At 38.6% G+C, this 25,646-nt stretch overlaps 1 protein-coding gene across 1 annotated transcript in view; it reads left to right on the forward strand.

Moving 5' to 3' along the window:
- The window catches only part of Rmnd5a (required for meiotic nuclear division 5 homolog A), a 58,430-nt gene extending 34,387 nt beyond the window's left edge, over positions 1-24,043 (forward strand). Inside the window, exons 4-9 of the mRNA XM_074050146.1 lie at positions 1,292-1,392; positions 12,205-12,371; positions 13,218-13,383; positions 15,957-16,059; positions 17,808-17,962; positions 19,356-24,043. Coding sequence (XP_073906247.1) covers positions 1,292-1,392; positions 12,205-12,371; positions 13,218-13,383; positions 15,957-16,059; positions 17,808-17,962; positions 19,356-19,419 — 756 coding nt within the window. The 3' untranslated portion in view covers positions 19,420-24,043. The remainder of the gene's footprint in view (positions 1-1,291; positions 1,393-12,204; positions 12,372-13,217; positions 13,384-15,956; positions 16,060-17,807; positions 17,963-19,355) is intronic.
- The last annotated feature ends 1,603 nt before the right edge of the window (positions 24,044-25,646 follow it).

Consider the following 25,646-nt stretch of genomic DNA (forward strand, 5'->3'; position numbering starts at 1 on the left):
AGTCCTAAAACTTAAGTGGTGAAAATTATAGTCCTAAAACTTAATGTCTGGGGTCGTTGTTTCCTTAATCCTTGCCCAGAAGGTTGGTCCCAGGTCATGAATCAAGGGGATCAGAGTGATGCTATTTTCCCTATTTATTCTTTTGATAGAGAAGATTAATAGAGCCAAGAAGAAGAAAGGGACAAAAATACTAATGTTTGTTTTTTGATCTAGCCCACCCTAAAGAAATTTGCTTATTAAATAAATTTCAAACTAAAATTTACTTTAGGTGAGCAACCATTTATTTCTACTGAAACATAGGAGCTCTGGGGTCTCAAATGAGTTCACCAGCACCATGTAATTGTAGAAGTAGTAGCTGCCATGTATTGAGTGTTTTTCTCAAGCTAATCCCTGCTTTTATTCCTCTCTGCAACCCCAGGAAATAAAACCCATTGCTTCCATTCCACAGAGGGGAAGTCTGAGGTCTGGAGAAATAAGTAACTTGCCCGAGGCAATACAGAGTCTTCATTATGAGGAATTGGGTGGGATTTAATCCTCCATAGGTATCTCAAAACTATTCTAATCCACCATATGCTATTGCATTCTCTGTTTAGAAAAATGAAAGACTAAAAGGATTAAATAATTTAAAGCCAGTTTGTAAACCAAACCTCTAATCTTAGCCTTTTCCATTTTATTTTATTTTTTTAGCCTTTTCCATTTTAAAGAATCCCAATGAATGATGACTTGGGTCTTTCTTTGTACCTTTTGGGATTTTGTGTGTATATTCATGTAAACCTTACAGCAAATTATATCATTAAGTTCATTTTCAAGTAACTTAGGCCCATAATAAGAGTGGCTTAAACAAAAATGAAATTTATTTTCTTGCATAGAAATAGGAGATAGCTTAGCACAGCATATATGATAGCTGTGTTCTGTGGAGCTCTTGGGACCTAACTCCTTATAGCTGTGCTGTTTCTAGGTGTCCTCTGCCATTATGGCCCAGGATAACAGCCAGACCTCCAGCTATATCTTTGTATCCTGTTAAGGGGCCAAGAGTACATTCTTTATTTTATTGGCCAGAATTTACATCCTGCAAAGCCATACTTAGCTTGTTCCATAGTTGTGTGCCCAGCTAAAATTTGGGGAGAAAAATGGTGATAGGGGAATCATCAGTCTCTGCCAAAGAAACGTATGTTAAAAACAAATTATCTTTGATAGTTTACCTGTATTTTACAATTTAGAATTCATTTTTATCACAGTGCCTTTACTTTGGTTCCTGCTAACAAAAATTTTTCCTATTTTTTTTTTTTAGGAATCCGGTCTTTCTGTAGACCCAAGTCAAAAAGAACCATTTGTGGAGTTAAATCGGATATTAGAAGCATTAAAAGTCAGAGTTCTGAGACCTGCTCTGGAGTGAGTTGCTGAGTTTGTTTTGTTTTGGATACTTTGAGAGAAAACTCTGTTTAGGAAAACTTAATTAGAAAACACATTGAAGATTTTTAGATTATTTTACCTGAGGTAGATTTCAGAGAAATTAAGAGAGAATTATTTTATTTCTTTCAGCCAAGTGAAACATAGGGATGTACAATATGAGGACATGATTAGAGTCTATTGAATTTACAGTTGATCTGAGTTAATATCAAAGAAGAGGGTTTCTTATACTTATACTGTACTACCTACCACTTTGTGTGGTCTAGGATTACAACTAGGATTCACTATTGTGCAGGCGGTCCTAGTATGATAATGTGCCAGGTCTAGTGCTGCCATTCTCAGAAATTATTTAATCAATTGTTGGAAATAAGTGGTATGCATAAAGAGAGCAAATACTGTATAAAGGAGGTTTTTTTTTGGGGGGGGGTGTTGTTTTTTGTGTACTGCTAGAGATGGAACCCATGTTAGACAAGCAAAGAAGCTCTGTTCTTAATTGTGTAGTTTGATCATTCATTGTGAACTTACTGTTGTTAAGAATTATCTAAAATTACCAAGTAAGGTAGATCAGGGTTGGCAGACCTCTTCATAGAGGGCCAAATAATATTTTAGGCTCCTTAGCCTACATAAAATCTCTTTTTAAAAGATTTTTTAAAATCTTTTTAAAGATTTTTAAAAATAAAAATCTTTATTTTATGATCTGGTTTAAAAAAAAAAAAAAAAACAAGTCATTTTTGGCCATCTATCACACAAAACCAGAAGCAAGCTATATTTGGCCTATGCCATATTTTGCTGATTCCATTGTAGAATTTTTTTAATGTGAAGATTACAAGATACTTGTCATAAATAACTTATGAAAGAAGAAGCTAAATAATAAGAAGCAGTGGTATTGTTGGGAAAGTATATCCTTAGGGTCCTATTATTTTTCCTGTAATCCTAACTACTTGGGAGACTGAGAGCTGGAGGATTGCAGTTCTAGCCAGCCCTGGGCAAAGAAAAAAGTATGTGAGACCCGATCTCAAAAAAAGCTGAGCTGATAGCATGCACCTGTTATCCTAGCTATGGCTGGATTGTAGTTCCAGGCCAGCCTTGGCAAAAAGAGAGACTATCTCCAAAGTAACCAGAGCATAAAGGGCTGGAGACGTGGCTTAAGTGGTACAGTGCCTGCCTAGCAAGCATGAAGCCCTGAGTTCAAACCCCAGTACTGGGGATGGCGGGGGGGGGGGGGGGGGCAAGGGGAAACTGTTATTTTAAAACTCAAAAAATTAAAGCTCAGAATTAATAGTCAGGAAAATCCATGTACAGTTTTATAAAATACACATTTTTTTCTTAAATTTTTCTTCATAGCTACATTTTCTGTTTTTGATCATTTCTCAGTTCTTAGATGTTTGTATTGTATTAAAACCACCCAGATTCTTGCGTAAAATTTTAAGTTACAAAATTCCTGTGTAAATTTTAAGTAATGAAGTAAATACATTTAAATCTTATTGAAAGTATACTTCTCTGTAAGATATATGTTATCTTTGTATAGTGTTTGGGGGGAGGGATTTTTGTGTGTGTGTTTTTATGTTTTGCTGATTTTAGATTACAGTACACCTAGGAGATAAATTTTATCTAGCTATCTATAACATCTTTTAAACAAAATATGACAGTCATTCTTGTATCAGAGAGTGAGGGAATCTAAATATAAAACTGTACTGAGTTTTCAGTTTTATGGTGATTAGGAAATACTGGGTTGTTCAAGGTAGAATTCCTTTCTACATTTGTTTCTTAGGGTTTCATCAAACTTGTATTAAGTACTTACTGTGTCCTAGTGACTGACTATTTCTGCCTCAGTCTTCAGAATACTCAAGACTTTTCCTTTTGGAAAAGGTAACCTACTATAAAAGAGATGGGGAAACATTAGAAAAGTACAAACTGTCCTTGTAGCCATGCCAGTTAACAGCATTTTGAAAGAAAGTGCCATCTTTAGAGAAATCAGGTGGTTTCCTTCCTAAGTGTCTTGAAGAGAATTACCTTGGTGGATTTGCAATAGTCTAGGATCTGATTTTCAGCCTTGCAGATTCAGAAACCTGTTTTGTTGTTGTTTTCATTTGTTTGTTTGTGTTAAACACTAAGAACAGGCCTCGTGTTTAAAAAGTTCTAAAAAGGAGAATTGCTAAATTACATGTACAGTTTGGATTGCCAGTCGCTCTGAGGTGAGCTCTTGCTCGGCAGATCCAACATGAACTTCTTGAACACGGAATTAAAACAAGAAGAGATTGTTTTAGAAAATGTGTGATCTCAAGCTAAAGTGTCCTGATGCCATATTTCCACAATGGAGATAACCTTATAAATCTTCTGGGCAATTTGAAGTTCATTGACTGACTCCTATTCCTTTGCTCTAAGTACTCTTTGAATTGCCTTGGTCATTCCTTTTATAGGCTTCCATTACTTCCCAGGCATGTTTTTGGTTTTTGGTTTTTTTCTTACTTCACATCGTTTAAATCCTCATTTTATATTAAACGTCCATATTTGAATTTTCAGTCAGCATTAATTACTCAAATAGGTACAAAGTCAAAGGAACAACAAAATCAAAGTGCGCTGAGGAATAAATCTCCCCATCCTTGCCTCCTGGCTGAGGTTTTTTTCTTTTTTTTTTTTTTTAACCACACAGGCATTCACTGCTAACCTTTTTCTTACACATTCTTCCAAAGATACTATGTATTTTTACAGGTTTATGTATTACATTTATGTACATTTTTATGCACAAATGGTTGCATTACTGTACACGTTTTTCCACATCTTGCCTGTTTTTACTTGAATCTTTTGGGATAACTTAACATTCTAAGGATTTCTTTTCTTCTCTTTTTCTGGTACTGGGGTTTGAACTCAGTGTTTTTCACTTATTTAGGCAGGTGCTCTACCACTTGAGGCACACCTCCAGCCAAACTTGAATCTTTTGAATATTTAACCAGTATCAGAACATCCAGAGTTATCCCATCTTCTGCAGTGGCTGCTTAGGATACCAGAATTTTCTCCAACCACTCCTATTTGCTAGACATTTGGTAGTTTCAGGCTTTTGCTCTATAAGCAGTTCAGCAGTGACTAGCCAGTGGACATTGTTTTGAGCATACTCAACTATGTGTGTAGGGTCCTAGAGGGTTGGGTCAAGGTACATTTAAAACTTAGGTTAATTTTTGCCAAATTTTTCTCTTTTATAAAGGTTGCTCCAGGCTATAAGTCCTACCACAAATAGCAAGAATTATTTCACATACTTGTTATCACAATTGATTTTCCTTCCAAGATCTTTGCAAGTGAGATAGCTGTGTGTTGTGGGGGAAGAATACACCTCTCTTACCTTATTTTCATTTATTTTAAGAGTAAGGTTGAGCCATACCTTTAGCTGTGCTCAGACCTTCAGTCTGGAAAAAGTCTAGACCTCCCATCTGGTTAATAGTCTTGTGACTCTGAGGGCCATCGTAAGGCAGATGGACTACTTTAGACTACAAAGTCAGTGGTGATCAGTAGTTCTGAAGAGAAGAAAATGCTTGTCAGCTTAAGAGAAATGGAGGTATCAATGAATAAATTATGATTTATAAGTGCGAACAGTTCTAGAAAATGAAAACAGGAGGCAAGCAGATCATAGAGCTTTGTCATTGGAACTGAGGGCAGCAGTTTCTGGTATCTGTTTTCTTGTTCTTACTGCTTTAGACACTTTTCAGTAGCCACAAATCTGAAGAGAAGACCAGACTCTCATTCAGAGGCCAAAGGAGAAGGAGAATCAAGTTGGATTTTTCCCTAAAGTTTAATCTTTTTTTATCCCTGTCCTCCCCAAATAATTGGTCTTAATTCTGAAAAGGGAGGAGAGGAGAGTTGGTCCATTTTTAACTTATTCTGTTTATACATTAAGTCTGATGGGGAAAGAGTACCTTTATTAAATAAAGAGAAGTTAATCAAAACTAGAAGAAGATGCTCAGTGGAAAGGACACAGGAAAGAACATAGCACAATGGTGAAAGTTTATAGGAAGTGCCAAGACCATAGACACTCCTCAAGAGGAGTAGACATTATCTGAGTATGTCTTAAACATGAGCAGTGTTGGAACTGAGTGGACAAGCCAGTACTAGAAAAATTGAGAATCAAAGAGAAATGATAAATAAATTGTCCCTGAGGTTAAATGTTTAAGAGCACAAGGAACTGAACTGACCAGGAGACAACATACCTAGTGGAGAAGAGAAAAGACACTGGAGTTTGTGCCTATGAAATGCTGCCTCAGGATTCATTAAACTTGTAAAAATCCTGGCTTTTGTGGTAGGAAGCTAGCGATAAATAAGGCAATCTCTTTTTTAAGTACTTCTACCTCAGCCTTGTTGCGTGTGGGGATTACAGGAGTGTACCATCATGCTCAGCTCTGTATGGTTTCTTAAACAGCATGTGAGGAGGACAAAGGCACACACCTCCGAGATGAGTAAAATGTTAGTAATTGTAGTGACTCCCATAGCCAACACTACTGTTTGAAAATATCTCAAAAATTAAATGTTAGCTGTCCTTATATGTCTCCAGAGCAAAGTTCTAGGGTTCTTAACTTTTCTTGACTAAAATTTGATTTCTATGATGTGTGCCATTCTCTGAATTTTTAAAGTATTGGATTCTTATAGCTAATAATGTCCCATCAAGTGCACACTTGTACAGTTGAGTAAGTGTTGCTCGTCCTCCTGAACATCAGCTTTTATCCCCAAGAGACTAAAAAAAGACCAAAAACAGTTTCTCTAAAGAAAAGTAGAAAAGAGGGTGTTTGGTAAGCATTTAAAAATGCTGTGAAAGGTTATTACAGAGTGTGCCATGAGACTTGACAAGAGGTATTTTTCTTCCAGTATTGCCAGAAATAGATACCCACCCAGGTTGGCAAAACTGCAGGGGGAGAGAAAGCAGCAGGCTAATGTTGTCAGTTAGGTTCCTGGGGAAGAACAGCTAACTGTGAAAGTGGAATCTTGTTTGTATTGGTTTTAGAATGCTGGAAATTCTAAATACAGAGCTACCCATGTGCCGAGTCTTTTCAGAGCTTGACAGAATAATTAATGGTGCTAATGTGTCTCTTGGATAATTGTGTCGGTGTGGGTTACATCTGACTTAGTCACCTAAATAAGTAGTATTGTTTTGGGGTCTGTTTATGAAAAAGGCCCAAAAGTTGTCTTTATTAGGAGAATGCAGTGGCAATGAACAGGGGTAATTGTGGTATTGGTTGACCTTACTGTCATTTTTTTGGGGGGTGGGGAGCTGGTGTTAAACTATGGTTCGAACTCATGGCTTTGCTTGCAAAGCAGGCACTCTACTGTCTGAGCCATGTGTCCAGTCCATTTTTACTCTGGTTATTCTGGCAATGGGCTCTCACTATTTGCCCGCCTTGGCCTTGAACCATCCTCCTAATTTCAGCCTCCCAAGTAGCTAAGGGATTACAGACATAAGCCACTGGTGCCCAGTTTACTGTCTTTTTTTTTTTTTAAAAAAAGGTCTGCAGTGTTTTCCTAGTTAGGGAATAGCTGCAGATCTCTCATACTGGTGATCTCAGAGTGGAATTTAAAAGAAAATCATAGAAGAGTTAACAAATTAACTGAATTTTTAGTTAGCTTGCTGGTTGATATAGTGGTAGTAGTTTTCTTTTGTTTTCAGTAAAAGCCAAACATCTTCTGCTGGAAATGCTGTTATCCAGAATATAGCACCCCATTCTTGATATTCCATTATCTAGTTTTTCAGCTTGCTTCTAGTGCTCCGCAGGCAGTAAGTTGTTAGTGTCACTTAATGGTTTTGTGCTCTTATAGCTTCCTGTGCTTCATAGTTTTTGGATTTGGTTGTTATGAGGTTAATTAAGGTTGGGTTTGTGCTTTGCCCCTTATTCCTGCTCTGATAAGAGCTGTTTGAGAGGTTTAGATAAAGAACTTTTAGAGTTCCGTGGATAGAGATGATTAATAAAGTTGTAGAAAACGTAATTGAGCCTGGGTCTTGAATTTGTCAACTATATTCCCAGCTACTCAGTTTGTATTTAATTGAACTTTTGCAAAAACCTTATATCTACATTGGGAGATAGTAGTCACAGTTTCTGTTCCCTTGGCGGAAACAAGTGTTCTACCTGGACCAGCATTAAATCACCTGGACACATCACTATTCTCACTAGGTTTATTCTCTCCCCTCTCCTTACACCCCCCCATATCTCTCTCTCTCTCTCGTCATCATTTTTTGAAACAGGGTCTCATTATATAGCCCAGGCTGGGCTTGCCTTCCAAGTGCTGGGATTATAGATGTGGTATTTTCCTCCTTTTCTTTTGGAAGTTTTGGAAAGGATTTATTTTAGTATAGCAGGATAAAGTCTGAAGGAGGGGAAGGGGAGAGAGAAAGAGAAATATTTCCTGTTCCCACTTAGGAAATGGGAGCAAAGAGTCCTATTTTTCTCTTTTAAACTCTTCATACCACATGACAAATACCTCAATAATTTATCCTGTTGGCCAATCCCTGCTTTTTAAACCTGTGTTACATAAATTCTCCTCCAGGCCTTGGTTTTCCAGTCCACTCTCTCAAAAAAGAAAGGGGGACAGGGTCTTGGTAAGAAATGGAAAACTGATGTCATTTTGTTTGTGTTTTTTTTTTTTTTTTTTTTTTTTTAGCATTCTTGTTATTTCAATTCAGGGTCTTTTTGCAGTAGGTTATTTTTTCAGATAGGATCTTGTGGTTTTTGCCCAGGACCACCCTAGGACGCTGTCCTCCTAACAGTACAGCTTATTTTTGAGATGTGGTCTAACTAACTTTTTGCCCAGACTGACCTCTAATCATAATACTCCTGAGTACCTGGGAGTACAGGCATGAGCCACCACTCTTGGCTTTCTGGTTCTTTAAGACTCATCATAGTGGACCATAGACATCCTGATTTGCCCAGCTCCTCGAACTTGCACCTTTCTTTATTGTACCAACTTTGGCCCTTCCTTGTCTTTGTAAAGTAACCTCCGAGATCTTTGTGCTCTTCCTCTCCTGTTTGGCTTCTCTCTTGCGGTTCCTGCAGTTCACATGGTAACAGTTTAGTTAAGTGCCAGCTGTCCTTCAGCAACTCAGATTCACATTTCACTTACCGTGCTGTATAAAATACAGACTTTGCTGCCCACTCGTAAGTCCACAAATCACCACATAAGTAAGAGGTGCACATCATGGTTAAGACCAGTGATTGGCCTCCATGTGTCTGCTGTTCACCCTTAGACAGCAAGAGTGTGTGTTGTCTTCTTGTCTCCCAGTGTGATAAACCTGCTTTTTGTAAAAGCAGATAATTGAAAGGTGAATCACTCAAAGTGAAATTGGATGTGATTAGAAAAATCGAAAACGATGACAGCAAAGTAAAGGTTGGACAAGACCTAATAAAGCCTTGTCAGCTGTGGCACAAAGCATGTTGGTAAAGTCCTATGACTAAAAACCAAGGTAAAGTCACTTCAGTATCTTTTCATTAAAATTGCATTATGAGCAGAAAGCTGTTCATGGTTTAAATGGAGTGTCTACTTCTACTTTAGATTGAAGATGTTTTTTGTGTTAAGTCCCAGTTTGTCTAACATTCATGCTAACTTGTTGAAGTTAGTTGCCCATTTGGAAGAAGACAGTGATTACAAGGATATTGAAGGAGAACTTTACTGCCGATAAAGATGGTTTCATCATTTTGTCATTAGTTGGCTGATGTTACCTGGGGAAGCTGCTCAATTGCATAAGAGTGCTGCATGAAATTCATGCCCAGATTCCAAAGATTAGTTAAAGTAGATGTTATTAGGTATGATGTGATGATTGTTGCAGAAGGCAAGAGAAAGACATAGGATCCTAACGTCATAAAAGCATTAAAGGTAGCGTTAAACTTATTAAAAGGAAACATAGAGAGTGACTTTAAGTTAAATCCTATGTTTATCTGGCTGAGGAATTAGGTTTAAGAATTACAAGTTGTGGGTTCATGGGTACAAGCCACGGGGTATAAAGAAGGTCCTAACAGGCCTGGGTTTCACCTTAAATGTGCTTAAATGTTTGAGGGGGTATAAATGAACTATATCATTCTTAGCTTTAGAAAATGACATTTTGCTAGGAAGAGAGAGACTTAGAAACCATTTTGCCTTGTGAGATTTTAGTCTTAATATTCAGAATTCAGAAGTTAAATGAAGACAGTTGTTTCAGAATTGAATGAGAAGAAACACAAAAGTTTTAAGAAATGTGAGGGGCTTGGGGTGTAACTCAGTGATTCACACCCATGATGTAGCCATTGATAAATAATGATCAAGGTTCAGTTTTCCCAGAGTAATTACTACTAAAAGTTCTGGTAACTCAAAATTTTTTCTGTATGTCACACTTTTTTGGGGGGTGGGGGAAGGGGGCTTTAGTTACTTTTTGGATAGGGTCTCATGTTTTTGTTCAGGGCTGGCCTCAGGCTTCAGTCCTCCTAGTTATGCCTCTCATGTAACTGAGATCACAGACATGCACCACCATGCCAACCTTGTTGATTGAGGTGTGTGGGGGGTGGGGGGATCTCAAAAATGTTTTGCTGGGACAGGCCTGGAACCATGATCTTCCCAATCTCTGCCTCCTGAGTAGCTGGGTTTATGGGGTTACAGATATGTACTGCCAGCCTTTCCTCTACTCCCCACCTTTTAACACTGTATCATGAACATTTTCCTATTAAAAAGAGATGACTTTCTTCCCTTATGAATTGCCTAAGTGTGGACTTTACCTTTTTTCTGTTGGCTTTCATTTTTATTAAAATTTGTACTTGCTCTTGCTTAGCTCCCATGTTTGACTTTACAAACTCTTACATATGTATTTCATACCAGAAACAAAAAAGAAAAGTCTTATCACCTCTCCTTACTGTTAGTAGGAAAATTTACTGTTTTATGAGGTGAAGTCATGTGATTTAAAATACATTTCTTGAAACTAGAAGTCTGTAAGGTGCCTTTCTAGTCTCTAAGATTAGAGACTGGGAAAAAACAGTACTGTTGGTACTGAGAGTTGATGTTGGGCATTCTGAAAAGGTAGTTTGCCTTAAGTACTTTATTGGTGTCAGCAGGATTTATCGGACTTGGTGTTGCACTTGTCTGCATTTGTTTTAGTGCCAGGCAAGGATCCATTTAAATAAATACTTGAAGCTGGGTACAGTGGCTCATGCCTGAAATCCTCTCTACTTGTGTGACTGAGATCAGGAGGATTGTGGTTTCAGATCAGCCCAGGCAAAAAAGTTCATGACATCCCATCTCAACTAAGGTGTGGTAGCATGCTTCTGTCATCCCAGCTACTATGGGAAGCAAAAATGGGAGGTTTGTGGTCCAGGCTGGCCAGGGTAAAATAAGCAAGACCCTGTCTCAGAAATAACCACAGCTAAAAGGGCTGGCAGCATGGCTCATGGAGGAGAGCACCTTCCCTGGATTCAAAACCCCAGTACTGCCAAAAATAAAAATAAGCAAGAGGATAAATATTTCCAGGGTCCAGATTATTAATATTTTAAAAAGTTACTTTGAGGTCAGAGAACTTTCTCTCAGCTGTAGATGCATCAGCAAGTTGATGAGAATATGTACATGTGACCCTTTGGGGAAAGAATAAAGTCCAGTAAAAGTGAAGACCACTCCAGCAAGTAGTTCGTGAGGCCCTTATCTTGAGTACTCAGGAGAAAAAAGGGCTAGTGGAGTGGATCAAGTGATAGAGTGCCTGCCTAGCAAGTGTGAGGCTCTGAATTCAAACCCCAGTACCACCAAAAAAGAAAAAAGTGAAGTCCAGTCCTAGTGCATTGGTGCATCATGAATAACTTGTAGTTATGGAGTTACTCAGATCATATATTCCTACCTACTCTAGATTCCAGTGATCCTTGGTGAACTGGGTTAGGTGCAGGTCGAATTAAAGAATATGGTATTGCAGTGGAGGGGGTGAATTCAAGTATGATATATTTGATACATTATCAGAACCTTTGTAAATGCTACAGTGTACCCTCACCCTGCACAACAATAAAGGAAAAATATGATATTAACAGCTTTTGGAGTTGAATGTTTAGAGAAATCAAATAATGCCTTCTTACCACTTTGGCAAAGCTGAATTTTACCAGCCTGTGTGTGGGACATTTTTCTGTTTTATTGTTCACCTGGCATCATGGTAAGTCCCCAGCTCAAGATGTGCTATTAAAGGCCTCTGTCACTATATACTTTAGATCGCTGGGAACTGAATATTGTTCTTTCCCTACTAACACAGTGTCTACACATATCTTTTCAGCATAGGGAGATACACTATGTATTTGTATAGCTTTATCTTCCTGGTAAGACCGAAAGTACTTGGAAGAGAAATACCAAGTTTGCAGTTTTTAATCCCCACGTGAGTAGCACAAAGTCTTTCAGCCAATAGAAGTTTAAACATAAGTGGTTTCCCTTCAGAATCTTTGATTCATTTATAAACAGGCCAGTTTACTAGGAAAAGAAGAGTGGGTCTCCGTAACTTAGTCATGAATCTCATGGTTGACACCTGCTTTAAAGTGTGGCCCTGGTCAAGCCCAAACACACCCATGCTACATGGCAGTGATGTGAAACCTCATTAAATAATTTGTCATGTAGCTTAATATTTGGTCCTTCGTTCACTGGTTAAAGGGCCTCTTTAGGTGGAGTTGGGGTTATGCTTACTTTCTTTACAAGTCTCTGCATAGAGCTTGATGTTACCGCAGCCCTCCACAAGATGGCAGACCAAAACCCTTGCAAGTTGCTAAGTTCAAACAGTTTTTAATACATCTTGTTTATAACCTTGACTGTAGTTAAAATCCTTTGCTTTTTCTTTAGGTGGGCAGTATCAAACCGAGAAATGCTTATAGCCCAAAACAGCTCCTTGGAATTTAAGCTACATCGACTATATTTTATTAGCTTGTTAATGGGTGGAACTACAAATCAGCGAGAAGCATTGCAATATGCTAAGAACTTTCAGCCATTTGCCCTAAATCATCAAAAGGGTGAGTCTGGACTGAATTGTTTGTTTTTCCCTTGAGTGAGGGTCTCCATACATAGCCCAGGCTAGCCATGAACTTGCAATCCCCCTGCCTTGGCCTCCTTTGTACTAGGGTTATAAACATGAGCCACCACACCTGAGTTGAGGCAGAGGTTTTTACTGTTTGGAACAGGCCTACAGCCACCAGTGGAGTTTTTAACAGTTCATCTTAACTACATTTAATATATGTATTTACTACTAAACTAAAACAATTAGGATTATAATTACTTCCCAGAAAAGCTCTCACTAGCACAACAGTGAATCATTAAAGCCTCGTAAATGAAAAGTCAGAAAGACACATCACAGAGTTGGGGATACCCTGTCAAACTGAGACCGAGAAAGAGCAAGGTACGCTGTTGCTCTTTTCCCTCTCCTCCCTGCCTTATTCTGTTGTTGGCACACTCATCATATGGGAGTGCTGGCCAGTTCTTCACCAAGTACAGTGATGGCTCCTTTTACCTCATGGTTGCTTCTCTAATAATAATAATTGTACCATGTGTAAGAATAGAAAATTTGAGGTTCAGTATTTTTAATGCTTCCTTTTTCTTCCCTTTTATCTTCATGCTATGTCTTTTTCCTTTAATTTCTTTATTGGCATAGATTAAATTGTACATAGTAGGGAGTTTCATCATGATCTCTGTTCTGTGTGAGGGAATTCTGAAACCCAAGCTTAAGGACCAGATTTTTTTACATTATTTTAGACTATAAATTGGGGTGGAGATAGCTTGCCTCTTAGCTATTATTTACAAGTAAACTCTTACTTCAAGTGTGATTATCCACACCTCCAAATTGCTAATGCTTTTTCCTTTAGACATTCAGGTATTGATGGGAAGCCTCGTATACCTGAGACAAGGGATCGAGAATTCACCATATGTTCACCTGCTTGACTCAAACCAGTGGGCTGACATCTGCGACATCTTTACACGGGATGCCTGTGCCCTCCTGGGACTCTCTGTGGAGTCTCCACTCAGTGTCAGGTATGGAAATGGGCCCTGTCTGTTACTGAAATGTACGTTGCATTGAGTTACAACTCTGAACATGTTGCCTTGATAATTAAAGCCAAGAGATTGTTCTAGAAGAGTACAGTTGATACTTAAAGAGATAATCACTAATGGCAGCGGTTTCCAAAGTGTGGTCTGTGAACCTCAGGGAGTCCAAGAGCCTTTTCCACATTGGTGCAAAAACAGAGTGAGTTAAATGTTAGAGCCTGTGCTAAGTTGAGATAGTGATGCCAGCCTCCACAGATGTGTATTCCTTACCTTGACACGTTTGCAGTGTAAGAAATGCTAGTTGTACTTCACAGTGTTCTTGATGAAACATTAAAGATTATTAATTTTATTAAATCTTGACATGTGAGTACACATCTTTTTAATATTCTGTGATAGAATGGGAAATTTGAACAGTGCACTTCAGTTTCAAGTCACAGCGGCGTGATGATCGCCTTGAGAAAAAGCACCTGTATGTTGTGGAAGTTATATGTTGTTTGAGTTATAAGCTAAACTCTTGTTGTGGAATATGGTTTTTACTTAAAAGAATTAACTAACAAACAAACCACGGTTATTCATACTCAGGTTCTTAGCAGTTGTTTTCTCGAATTAATGAAGTAAAGCCTATCATGTCAAGGAAAGCAACTGACAGTACCTGTTGCCACAGTGATAAAGTTCCAGATTTTAGGCTTATCATTAAAGCTTTTAGAAAGCATATATGCCCTTGGCGCATAAGCTTGTCAGTTTCCCAATACATAAAGGCTTTTCTGGTGAGATTGGTGATGGTATTAGCGAATTTGATTATTTTAGATATTGTATAATGGAGTGAAGCATTTGGGAGTTCTTAATTCAGTATGACCCTCCAAAATTGTGCATGGGTAAAAAAATCATTTAAAGTGTGAGACAGACCAATGCACTTTAACATAGTAGAGTACAAAAAATTCAATGGTAAAGCTTCACATTTCACCTTGCAGCTAACCTTTAGGAAACTACTGAGTTTTGGTGGTATTAGAAAAGACTACCCATGAGTATCTGAAAAGGCTATGAAATTACTATGAGGCGAGTTTTGTTTTTTATTTTTTGTCTGTCTACTTGAGCCAAAAGAACCATATTGGCAACAGATTTAACACAAAGGAAGCTACAAAAATTGAGCTATCATTGATAAATTAGGCATTAAAGAGATTTGTAAAGATGTAAAACAGTGCTATTCTTCTTACAAATTATTATTTTTGGAGAGTATAGTTTTTTATAAAAATGTAATTAATGATAATGTAGTGTGTTTATAATTTTCGAATGAATCAGTTCCTTTTAAATTGTCTTTTTTTTTTTTCCCCTCTTGTACTAGGGCTTGAACTCAGAGCCTACACCTTGAGCCACTTCACCAGCCCTTTTTTTTTTTTTTTTTTTGGTGACGGGTTTTTTCAAGATAGCATATTTGCCTAGGCTGGTTTCAAACCACATTCCTCCTGATCTGTGCCTCCTGAGTAGCTAGGATTACAGGCGTGAGCCACCAGTGCCCAGAAGTACCTTTGTGAATTTCCATTTTAATTTCTTATACTTTAAATGGTAGATATAACCCACAAAAATGAAAACTCTTTGAGAGCTCCTTAATATTTAAGCATATAAAAGGATCCTGAAAACAAAGTGTTGAAGACCTATTTTAAGAAAATAATTTTTAAAAAACTTCTGTTCATTTAATTCCACAAGGGTTTGTTTTTTGGGTATTTTTTTTGGGGGTGGGGTGGGGGTTGGATGGGGTTTTAACTCTTCTTTAACTCACTTCAGGCCATTTTGCTCTAGTTACTTTGGAGATAGGGTCTCATGAACTATTTGCCTGTGCTGACTTTGGACCAAAATCCTCCCAATCTCAGCCTTCCAAGTAGCTAGGATTACAGGTGTGAGCCACTGGCACCCAGCTCAGCGAGGGTTTTTTTTTTTTTTCTTCATATGTGCATACAATGTTTGGGTCATTTCTACCCCCCTTCCCCCTTACTCCCCCTTACCCCCCCTTTACTCCTCACTACCCGGCAGAAACTATTTTGCCCTTATCTCTAATTTTGTTGAAGAGAGAGTATAAGCAATAATAGGAAGGAACAAGGGTTTTTGCTAGTTGAGATAAGGATAGCTATACAGGGAGTTGACTCGCATTGATTTCCTGTGCATGTGTGTTACCTTCTAAGTTAATTCTTCTTGAACTAACTTTTTCTCTAGTTCCTGGTCCCCTTCTGTTGGCCTCAGTTGCTTTTAAGGTATCTGCTTTAGTTTCTCTGCGTTGAGGGCAACAAATGCTATCTAGTTTTTTAGGTGTCTTACCTATCCTCACACCTCCCTTGTGTGCTCTCGCTTTTATCTTGTGCTCAAAGTCCAATCCCCTTGTGTTTGCCCTGGATCTAATGTCCGTCTGTTTGCCTTTTATAATATAAACAAACCACTTAATTTGAAGTTTCAGAAAAGAAGTATTTTGATCCAGTTAGTTTCATCAAATTACACAGAATCTGGTGTCTCCTTGAACCAGGCAGCCTAACACCTGGCTGGCACTGATGCTTCCTCTTCTGCTCTCCCAGTTTCTCAGCAGGTTGTGTGGCACTACCAGCTTTAATTAACATCAAAGCTGTGATTGAACAGAGGCAGTGCACTGGAGTGTGGAACCAGAAAGATGAATTACCTGTGAGTTCCATTTACTGTTTACCTTTCTTGCCATAGAAGAACTTGGGTGTTTCAAGAATTTAAAATGCCTGTCCTGCCTTTTGACTAGGAAATATGACAGTAGCCATTTGACAGAAGTGTTATTATGTATATAAAGACATGCGACTGAGTGTGTAGCTTAGTGGTACAGTTGCTTGACTAGGATGTGTGAGGCCTTGGGTTCAATCTCTAGCACAACTTTAAAAAATATTAGAAATAAAAATAGGTATAAGGACTGTAGTACATTTTGGAGACCCTGGAGAAGTATTCTCAAAAGTGGCAGTGAAAGCTGATGAAGGAGAACCTCAGGAGTGGGGAGAGTGGTGTGTGCTGTAGCATGTGGCATGTTTTGTAGTGAGGTCATTTTGCTAAGCAGTAGTTTATTCATCTCTAAAAGGAGGCCCAGCATTCTCTTTATGAAGCTTCTGAATCCTAGATAGCAGGCACATTGTGGCTGCCATGGTACAATTATGATGTGGAATACAAAGGTTTCCTCTGGCAGTAGACAGCAAGACACTAGCATGGAATTACCATTCCTGTCAAGATTGTGTCACAGACCCTGGAGGGCTAGAGTGTGCTTCTTTTCTGCCCTACCTGCCCACAGGTTTATCTGTAATTACCTTGTTCTTCCAGCTGGTAAGCCTGTCAGTTGGTTACCCCAGCTTCTCCTTAAAGATCTTTTTGTGATTAAAGGCACAGGTGCTTTCCCAGTCCTTTGTGTGGTCAGGACACAAGCAGCATCCTGCTCCACTGCTGGTAATCTGAGCAAGTGAAAAGAATTTGAGCTTTTACTCACTTCCTGAGGCAGGTGTCCATTTCTGGCTGTTTCCCAGTTATGCAATAAGGATCTTTGATGCTTGTATACTAAAACAGAGCAGACTTAAACCTGAATTGACTGAAAGCTTGTGCATGGGGTGAGTAAAGCAATCAGAAGTAGTAATCTGGCCAACAGATTACAACAAAGTGTAACAGCTCTGTTACACTTCATTAACTTTTGAGCCATATTAGTGGACTCTTACACTGATAGCCATTGTATCTAGAATAAAGGAAAACTGACATTTATGGAAGCTCTGTCATGTACCAACTGCTCTGCTAGATGGTTTCATAGCTTATATATAACTTACTTCACTTGTGGTAAAGAGAAAAATAGTTGGTACAAGTGCCATGGGCTTTGATGTACAGATCACAAAACTTCCTTTTCTCTGGACCATTCCACGTAAAACATAGGACACTAAGATCTGAAGCTCACACAGAAGTAAAGCATGGTTAGAATGCTTTCAAAGGATTTACTGCACTGAATTTTAATCACCTAGCTATGAGTGCTACAAAACAGTCAGGGTATCTGGTGGTTTTGCTCCTAGATATATCCAGATGAATTTTCAATAGTGCTTAGGCTGGATAGTAGAGTGTTTGCATAATATGTAGCAGGCTATGGGTTCTATCCCAGCATCACCAAAAAGGGGAGGGAGGTTACTTCCAGAGCATTGCCTTGCCTTTGAGTCTCTCAGACCTCCGAATTTGGATTGAAAGGAGTATTACAAATAAATTTGAAGGCTGATTTCACTAAACTTTAAATCCTAAGACTCCTTTTCTTTGAGAGGCATGCTGTAGATAACTCCTTTGAGATGAGAAGATGTGATAGATAGCCTTGCTGCACAGTGCATATCGACATGGATGCTTTTATAAGCTGTAACTACTAGCCTTCTAACTTTTTTCCCTTTTTTGAACAGATTGAAGTGGACCTTGGTAAAAAGTGCTGGTATCACTCTATTTTTGCCTGTCCCATTCTTCGTCAGCAAACAACAGATAATAATCCACCCATGAAATTGGTTTGTGGACATATTATATCAAGAGATGCCCTGAATAAAATGTTTAATGGTAGCAAGTAAGTATCTGACTTTTTAAACATTAGTGAATAAAACTTTTGGAATCTGGCAGGAAGATGAGAAGTAGTGAAAATAAACGAATGTAGCTAGATTTAAAAATAGGCTTTTTTTTTTTTTTTTTTTTTTTTGGTGGTACCCTAGTACCAGGGCCCTTACGAGTTTACTAGGCAGGTGCTCTACAACTTGAGTCACACCCCAGCCCTTTTTTGCCTTTGTTATTTTTCAGGTAGGATCTGGTGTTTTTTGCCTAGGGTCAGCCTCAAATCAAGATCCTCCTACCTGTAGCCTTCCACATAGCTGGGCCCATACACCCTGGCTTATTGATTTAGATGGAGTCTTGCTAATTCACCAATCTCTGCCTCCCAAGCTCCTGGGACTACAGGTGTGAGCCATCCTGCCTAGACTGTTCAGTGTATTTAATTTGTTTGTGTATCTTGTGATTAGATTTATAAGTAAGATTAATAACTTGGTAGGTGACACATTTCCCCCCCACCTCCATTTTATAATAGTCTACTCTATCAACTATTCTTTACTTTGCTGTCTTCACTTGCGGATTTATCTTAGAGATCTTTTTATATGCTGCTGAAAGAGCCCTTATTCTTTTTTTGGTTAAGGCTAAAGAGTATTCTTAATTATGGAAATACATATATTTAGTCAGTTTCCTATTTAAGTTCTTACTATCAGTAGTGCTAAAATGATTTACCTTATCTATATGTAAACGTGAACTACTTTATATAATAAACAGTCTTAGAAGCTATTTCTAGCTTAGGCAGCTAGAAAATTTTTCACTGACATTAATTTCAGACCCATGATGGTAAGGTCCTTCTTTCATAGGAAATCCCTAGCTTGAAAAAGTTGTTGTACCTTCTAAGGTGGTGCAGATCAGTGGTGTCTAGAAGCCAGCTGGATGGATCATTGGTCTTAGTTCAGACCTGCTGGTTTCCTGTACCAGTTGTGGGCCATTCTTGGTGCAGGATTGGCAGCTGGCATCAAATTTACCATTGATTGGATTATATAGCGTACACATTTGAAATTCATTTAAAAGACAGGTGCAAAGTAAACCTTTGGAGAAGAGAAATTGGGTTTACTTCTGAAATTCAGCAATTGTCAGGAAAAAATTGTTTTGTTTACAAAATAATTTTCACTAATTTCCACTGTTAAAGAGGCTTTCCAGGTAAGATCTTACATGGGAGTTAATTTATTTGTGACTCTTCTAAGTCTGGCAGTTACATTAAGGGAAGGCATAGTTAATCCTCCAAGCAAAATATACATAATCCGTGTTTGCGAGTATGTAGGTGTGCGTATAATTGTTAGAGATACTCTACAACTAGATGGAAATTGAGTGCTCAGTACTGATCCTGTCCAACTTGGACTTTTCTGTCTTGTCTTTAGATTAAAATGTCCATATTGCCCAATGGAACAAAGTCCAGGAGATGCCAAACAGATATTTTTCTGAAGAAATGAATTTAGTTTGCAATTTGTAAGTGAAACGGAATTGTGGGTGCATTTCAGAAGAGAACGTTCGTTCGATTGATTGCAGCTAACCAAGGACTCCTGTGTTTATATAAGCTCATGCTCCAGAAACTCTGCCAACATGCTAGTGTACGCACTGAGGGGAGTGCTCCAGATGAGTATTATCATAGGGCTTTATTATATTCTTGGTCTTCATTTCTGATCAAGTAAATACACCAGCAGTTGTCATTCAATGCAGGTTTTTGTACTTAATTATATGGTGATTTTTTTACTTCTTAAGAGCAGAAACAGAAGTTGACCTCCCCACCATGTGTTTAATATTCTTCCTGCTTTTACTTTTGTCATTTTCTTGGTAATTGTAAGCCTGAGAGTATTTGTGAAAAAGCTTTCTTTCCTGTTATGTATACATAATTAAATGAAAACTCTTCAGAGAAAGTTTGACAAATTGAATTGTGGTTATAAAACTAATTTGGTTTTTTTTTTGTTTTGTTTTGTTTTCTTGCTTAAGGAAGAAAGCTGTGATAGATTCCAAATTTGCTTTTTGATGTTTTCCTCTGCTCCAGCTCTCACCTCAAAGTCAGCACATCTGCATATGAGCTCTGCTTATAGCCCCATTGGGCTGCCTGTTTAAAATTCTGTCATGCATTTAGCAGGCTGGTGTGAGAAATCTTCCACTATAATAGAGTGGAAGGAGTATTATTGGTTTTTTGATTTTCCTTATATTGCCAAGAGGTGCTTGTTTTAAAAAGCGTGTTCAATAAAATGAAATTCTGAAGTTAGAAGTGTTCTTAAGTTGATATATGCTCTCTTGGTCTTGGTAGCCTGTCCTTTGAAATCTGCCTACAGGACTTGGCAGTGTGTCACATTTGTATACCATTACAGACACAGTGTTGTGCATGTGTGTGTATATATAGATGTGCACCAACATCAAACATTGTGTATGTGGAAGGGGAGAAGCATGTTCCAGTCCTAAAATGCAGTTACCAGATCCATCACTTTAAATCCTAAAGTTAGATGCTAGTGACTTTTCTTTAGTATTGAATATGTTTATTGCTGTTTTTGTGTTTGACTAGTATGCTCTTCAATGCCTTTCTTCTGCAAAGTGTATCATCTCATTGACTGTGAATCTGTATATTATTCAGATGGCTACAGATAACGATCTTTTCTCTTGGGAGGTATCTTCATTTAATGCACTGTCCAGAAAGAGCCATGTGTAAGAGTCTTTCTCTGTATGAGGAACTACATGGAAAAGACTTGTGGATATAATTCTGACTTAAACCCATGAAGTTACTTCATCATGAGAAGATTGTTATGTGGAAATCACCAACTATTTTGTAACTTTCATCTGACACGGAACTGAACATCAATATAGGAATATTTTCATGAGAAAATGAAAAAGAAGAAAACATAGAAGTGAAGAGAAATGTGATTCTTCACTTTTTAAACTATAAATGGACTTAGTTTAAAGGAAGGGAGAGATTAGTTTAAGGGAGGGGGATCACAGATTTGGTGCTAAGTTGATTTGAAATTGGCAGCATTCACAGTAGTACACCAGCCTGGATGGCTTACCCTGAAATGTTTACCTGGGAGAGCTGTGAAGGAAGAGGAAACTGCAGAAAAGCCCTGTGTGGTTACCTTTTGGTCAGGTTCATGTTGATGGTGGCAGCATGCTGTGTAGTGTGGCCATGAATCACAGTTAGCTCAACTTAGAGTGCGTGCTTTGTCCAAATTCAATTTGATCCACAGTGATTTCTGCTTCATGGTTGGGACCCTCTACAAAGTCCCCCTCCACTAAAGCAGCACAGGAAGAGCCAAGACAAGCTGCTGGACTGCAGGAGAAAAGGCAGGACCTGGTCCAGGTTGTAAAGTGGTTTACTATTTCTTTTAAATTATAGAGCATCATTTTTTTCAAACCTTTTTCCTCCCTGGGCCAAATTCAGCTTTATTCAAAACTCATTGTCACCTTTCCACCTCAAACATTTATATGACGTTTAGGCTTCCTGAAAGATTAGAGTGATACAGACTAGACATGCTCTAAAGGCTGATGGTAAATACTTTTGGCAGCAAGACCTTTCACACAGTTGGCTCAGGCCACTTTTCAGGACAAAGACTTTGCTTTGTCCTTCTCCCAGTGTTGGGAGTCATATTGACAGCTTCTTGTGCAGCTCATGAAACTTTAACAAGCATTTGACTTTGTGTACGGTCCTTCTTATGTAAGGTCCTTGTAGTCCATGGGGCAGGACAAGGACCAAAAAAATCGAAACTCTCTTTGACAGTTTACTATGGAAGTTTCTTTTAAGTGCATGGAGACTAAATGTGCAGGAGGGGTAGGTTTGAAGAGGCCAAACCTTAACCAAAGATGCTGCAGTACACCATTATGTCCTCTCTACTCCAGAAACACCTTTGCAGTGGTGTTAGGACCACACCATTGCTGCTGCCATATGGCTGTTGGCATGCAGGAGGATACCATTTGTCTCTTTCTGCCTTCACCTCTAAAAGGCAATGATAGAGGCAAGGTTTTTTTTTTTTTTTTTTTTTTTTTTTACAGTAAGACTAACATTAGTACATTGGAAACTCAGAATGGTTTCTTAAGTTTCTTTGGGAGCCATTTCTATTTACTAGTTGTGAACAAAGGCCATGGGACTATACTAAACCAATAAAACCTTGTTAGCAAGTCTTTAGATTCTTACTTAGCCAGAGCATCTGTATTTTCATGTACTCTTCACAGTGGCTAAGGTTCCTTTTTGATCTTTTTCTCCTTTGCATGATTATCACAGATGCCATTTCTGTTTGGTTGATTATATGAGACTTCTAATACATAATGACGGGTATTGGTGCCTCTTTAGTTTTAAAATATTTTGAAGAGCCACCTCATTCATAAGGTGTGTGTTTTGTGAGTGTTTGAACATTTAGTTGAAAATAAGAAAGTTATGAAGTAAATCTTTGTTTTAATTTTTCAGTAGCAGCTAATGTACACAAGGCACTAAAACCCACATCAAACCATGTGGGGATGAGGATCCTTTTTTTTTTTCTTTTTTCTACAGGTTGTCAGTCCCACAGGTTGTAGAGTTCAAGTTCAGTATTCTTTATGCTGTGAGTTATTTCCACCTCAGTGGTTTTAGCCTTTGGGATATTGGATATTGAAAAACCAAGAACTCTTGGTTTATCTGCACAAGACAAGCTGCTGGTAGACTACATTAGCCTTTGGTTTTTCTGCTCAACCTCTAATAAAGTGGACTGACAGCCACACTAGTCGGTCTGTTTAGTCAGCAGACTCAGGTTATCTTCAGGGAAGGTATGGAGGCATGGTTTGGTTCATTTCATCACTAGGATGTATAAGGTGAAGACACAAACCAAATACCTTTCATTATTTAATGCCACATACATTATGTTTGGTAACACTAGAATGCTGTGGTCTTGAGGAACACATAGAAGGAGCACACAGCAAGGAGCATTTAGAAGGCTTGGTGTTTCATAAGCCTGTTCAGCTGTGGCAGGTCTGTGTGGTACAGAAGTGTTACCATAAGCAGGTACAGGCTTCATGAACTCTTCATCTTGAACTATGATTTGACTAGATGCCAAAAATAGAATGACAAGTGTATTTTAATAGCAGATGAGGCCATTAGTTTTAGGGTGAACTTTCTGCTATTGATTTTATACTTCAAGATGTTGCAAGAGAAACAGTTTTGTTTTTAAGACATTTTCAAACTTCGGTTTTAAACTTCGGTTTAAATTGCAGTGGACATATGCTTCATTAACTTCCAAAGAGGTGAAAGCAGCTGGAATTGGCTTACAGCACATGTTTTGTTTCATGGTGTAGGTGAGGACCTACACTTGTTTTAGCAGTCACTTAACCTCCGCCAGCCAGGCAGATGAGGGGTTCACTAGGAATTAGTGCCTGATCTTTTCTTTTGGGAAAGGGTGGGAGTGAATGTATTAGGGAGGGGAGGGAAGCAGGAGAAGGAAATGGGAGCGTGAGTGAGTATGCATGTGTCAGAAATTCATCACCACCCCCTCTTGTCCAACAAGAGACAGGTGTCTGATATATTTTGCTCATGACTGCAGTGTGCATGTTTTTCCCCCCTCCATGTTTTCTAAATCCACACTGAAAGGATTCATGAAATCATCTTGTTCAGATGGCTCAGGATTGTATTTCTTTTGCTTACCCTGTGCTCTTGGGTCCTATAGTATTTCTATAATTATGTAATGAGAATAGTGTTGCACTGTAATCTATCATATACAGCTATATGTATGGAAAATTTTGATCAGTTTTTTTTAAGAGATGTATCCTGTTTGCAAAGGCACAATAAAGTTGCATCTATAGACTATAGGCAATACAGCTAACAATAAACCTTATTTAACACAAACCATACTCATATTCTCTGCTCATTTGATTTTGGAAAAAAGTCTAGCATATTTCACTAGTTTCAGGGAATTCATTTTAACTTAAAAAATTCTGATATATTTAATTTATAAATTTCGGACTGATATAATAGAGTTTTTGGAAAACTATAAGAAATGCTTTGTTAATGTGTGTATTCCTATGTAAACACATGGCTTCTCCTGTGTATATTTTTTAAAATTAAAGAAATGCACATTTAAAAAGAGTTTTGTGGAACCAGTCTGTGTAAATGTGCCAGGTTACAGAGGTATGAGGGAGGGAGTATGGAGGTGTCGATTGTGAGAGGAGAAAACTGCTGCGTTTGCAAGGATCTGCATGCACAAGAGGAGTTTAACAAAATATTTGTCACCATCTCACCCTGTTTGTGTGCCACTAGCAGTGTGAGGAGGTGACTGGCCACTGCCCAGAGTTTCAAATTAAGGTATTATGTTTGTTTCCAGGCTACTGTCCCCTCAACGCTCATCTCGTGTTCTGCAGAGTGATAGTGATTGTGGGCCTGGCACCGGGAGCTTAGAATAGCTCACTCTCCAGGTTGCTGCAGGGGAGAAGCATCCACCTCAGCCCTGCCAGGAGGATCAAAGGCTGAATTATCTATCCTTAATGAGGTGGTAGAGACCAATAATTTGTGTTCCTTTTGTATAGTTTTTTAGACTACTGAAAATCCTCATCCCATACAATGTCCTCAGTAAGCCCCAGAATCAACTCAGATATCAGGAAGTCTTACCAGAGCAGAATCACAGCCCCTCATACTGAGTCTCTCTCCATTGGTGCTGTGAAAGAAAAACCTAAATTGACCCTACAGCTTCACTTCACTAGCTATAGTTTACTTAAAAAATCACTAATTTGGGATCATGGTTAGGCCATACATTATTAACTTTCCACTAGCTTTGCTGTAGGTAACACCTGTGTCCTATGGGTTATGGTAACAGTTGCCCATATTACTTTACAAGGACCTGAACGCCCCTTCTGCCCAAAACACTGGCTCTTCACTTGGACCTGCAGCTGCCTGATGGGTAACTGGAATGAGATGAGAAGACTTGACATCTTTGTCTTCACATTGTGTCTGTCTCCTTTGCTTCCTTAACCTTTGGGTCAGATACTACTCAACTCTGCATGTTGCTCATTTGAGAAATGTCTTGTCCAAAACTACTATTATACAGAGTTAACTTGACCTAGACTTGCCCCCCACACACATAACTTTGAAGTTTAGCCTTGAAGATACCTACCAGCCACTAAGACCAGAAACACCGACCATGAAAGGAATGAAATGAAGTGGCACCTGAATTCCTGAAAGATCTCTGCCTGTTCTTAGGAAAGACATGAATATTCCCTTCCCTTTATTAGACTAGGTCCCCCATTCCTATCCTATAACTGTAACCCCTCAATCCTGGAGTAGAGAAGCTGGTTTGTGAGCAAAGCTCTTCTCTATTCTTTGGACATTTCTCCCCAACTCTGTCTCTCAGGCATTGGTTATTCTGTGGGGTGAGCTGGACCCAGGTCCACAACAATATTTGGGATTGTAGGATATTTCCTGCCTAAGGGAACCTGTGTGGGTGTCCCTCCTAGTCACATTTGGATCTAGTAGTCCAGGTGGTATAAAAGCTGGCTGAATCTCTCTATCCCTTTCTGCAGTGGAGACTCTTGAAGGGGTGCCCTCCCATGCCCTGGGGTGCTGAGATCCAGAGGTATATGTAATAATGTCTGTATCCACAGGAAAGGTTACTATTTATCCTTTTTTTTTTGTAGGGAACAGAAATGTTAAGACCCAGACACAGGTTGCTGCATTGAGAGTGTAATATGACCAGAGT

Source organism: Castor canadensis, chromosome 12 (genome assembly GCF_047511655.1).
Source record: "Castor canadensis chromosome 12, mCasCan1.hap1v2, whole genome shotgun sequence".
Classification (NCBI taxonomy): domain Eukaryota; kingdom Metazoa; phylum Chordata; class Mammalia; order Rodentia; family Castoridae; genus Castor; species Castor canadensis.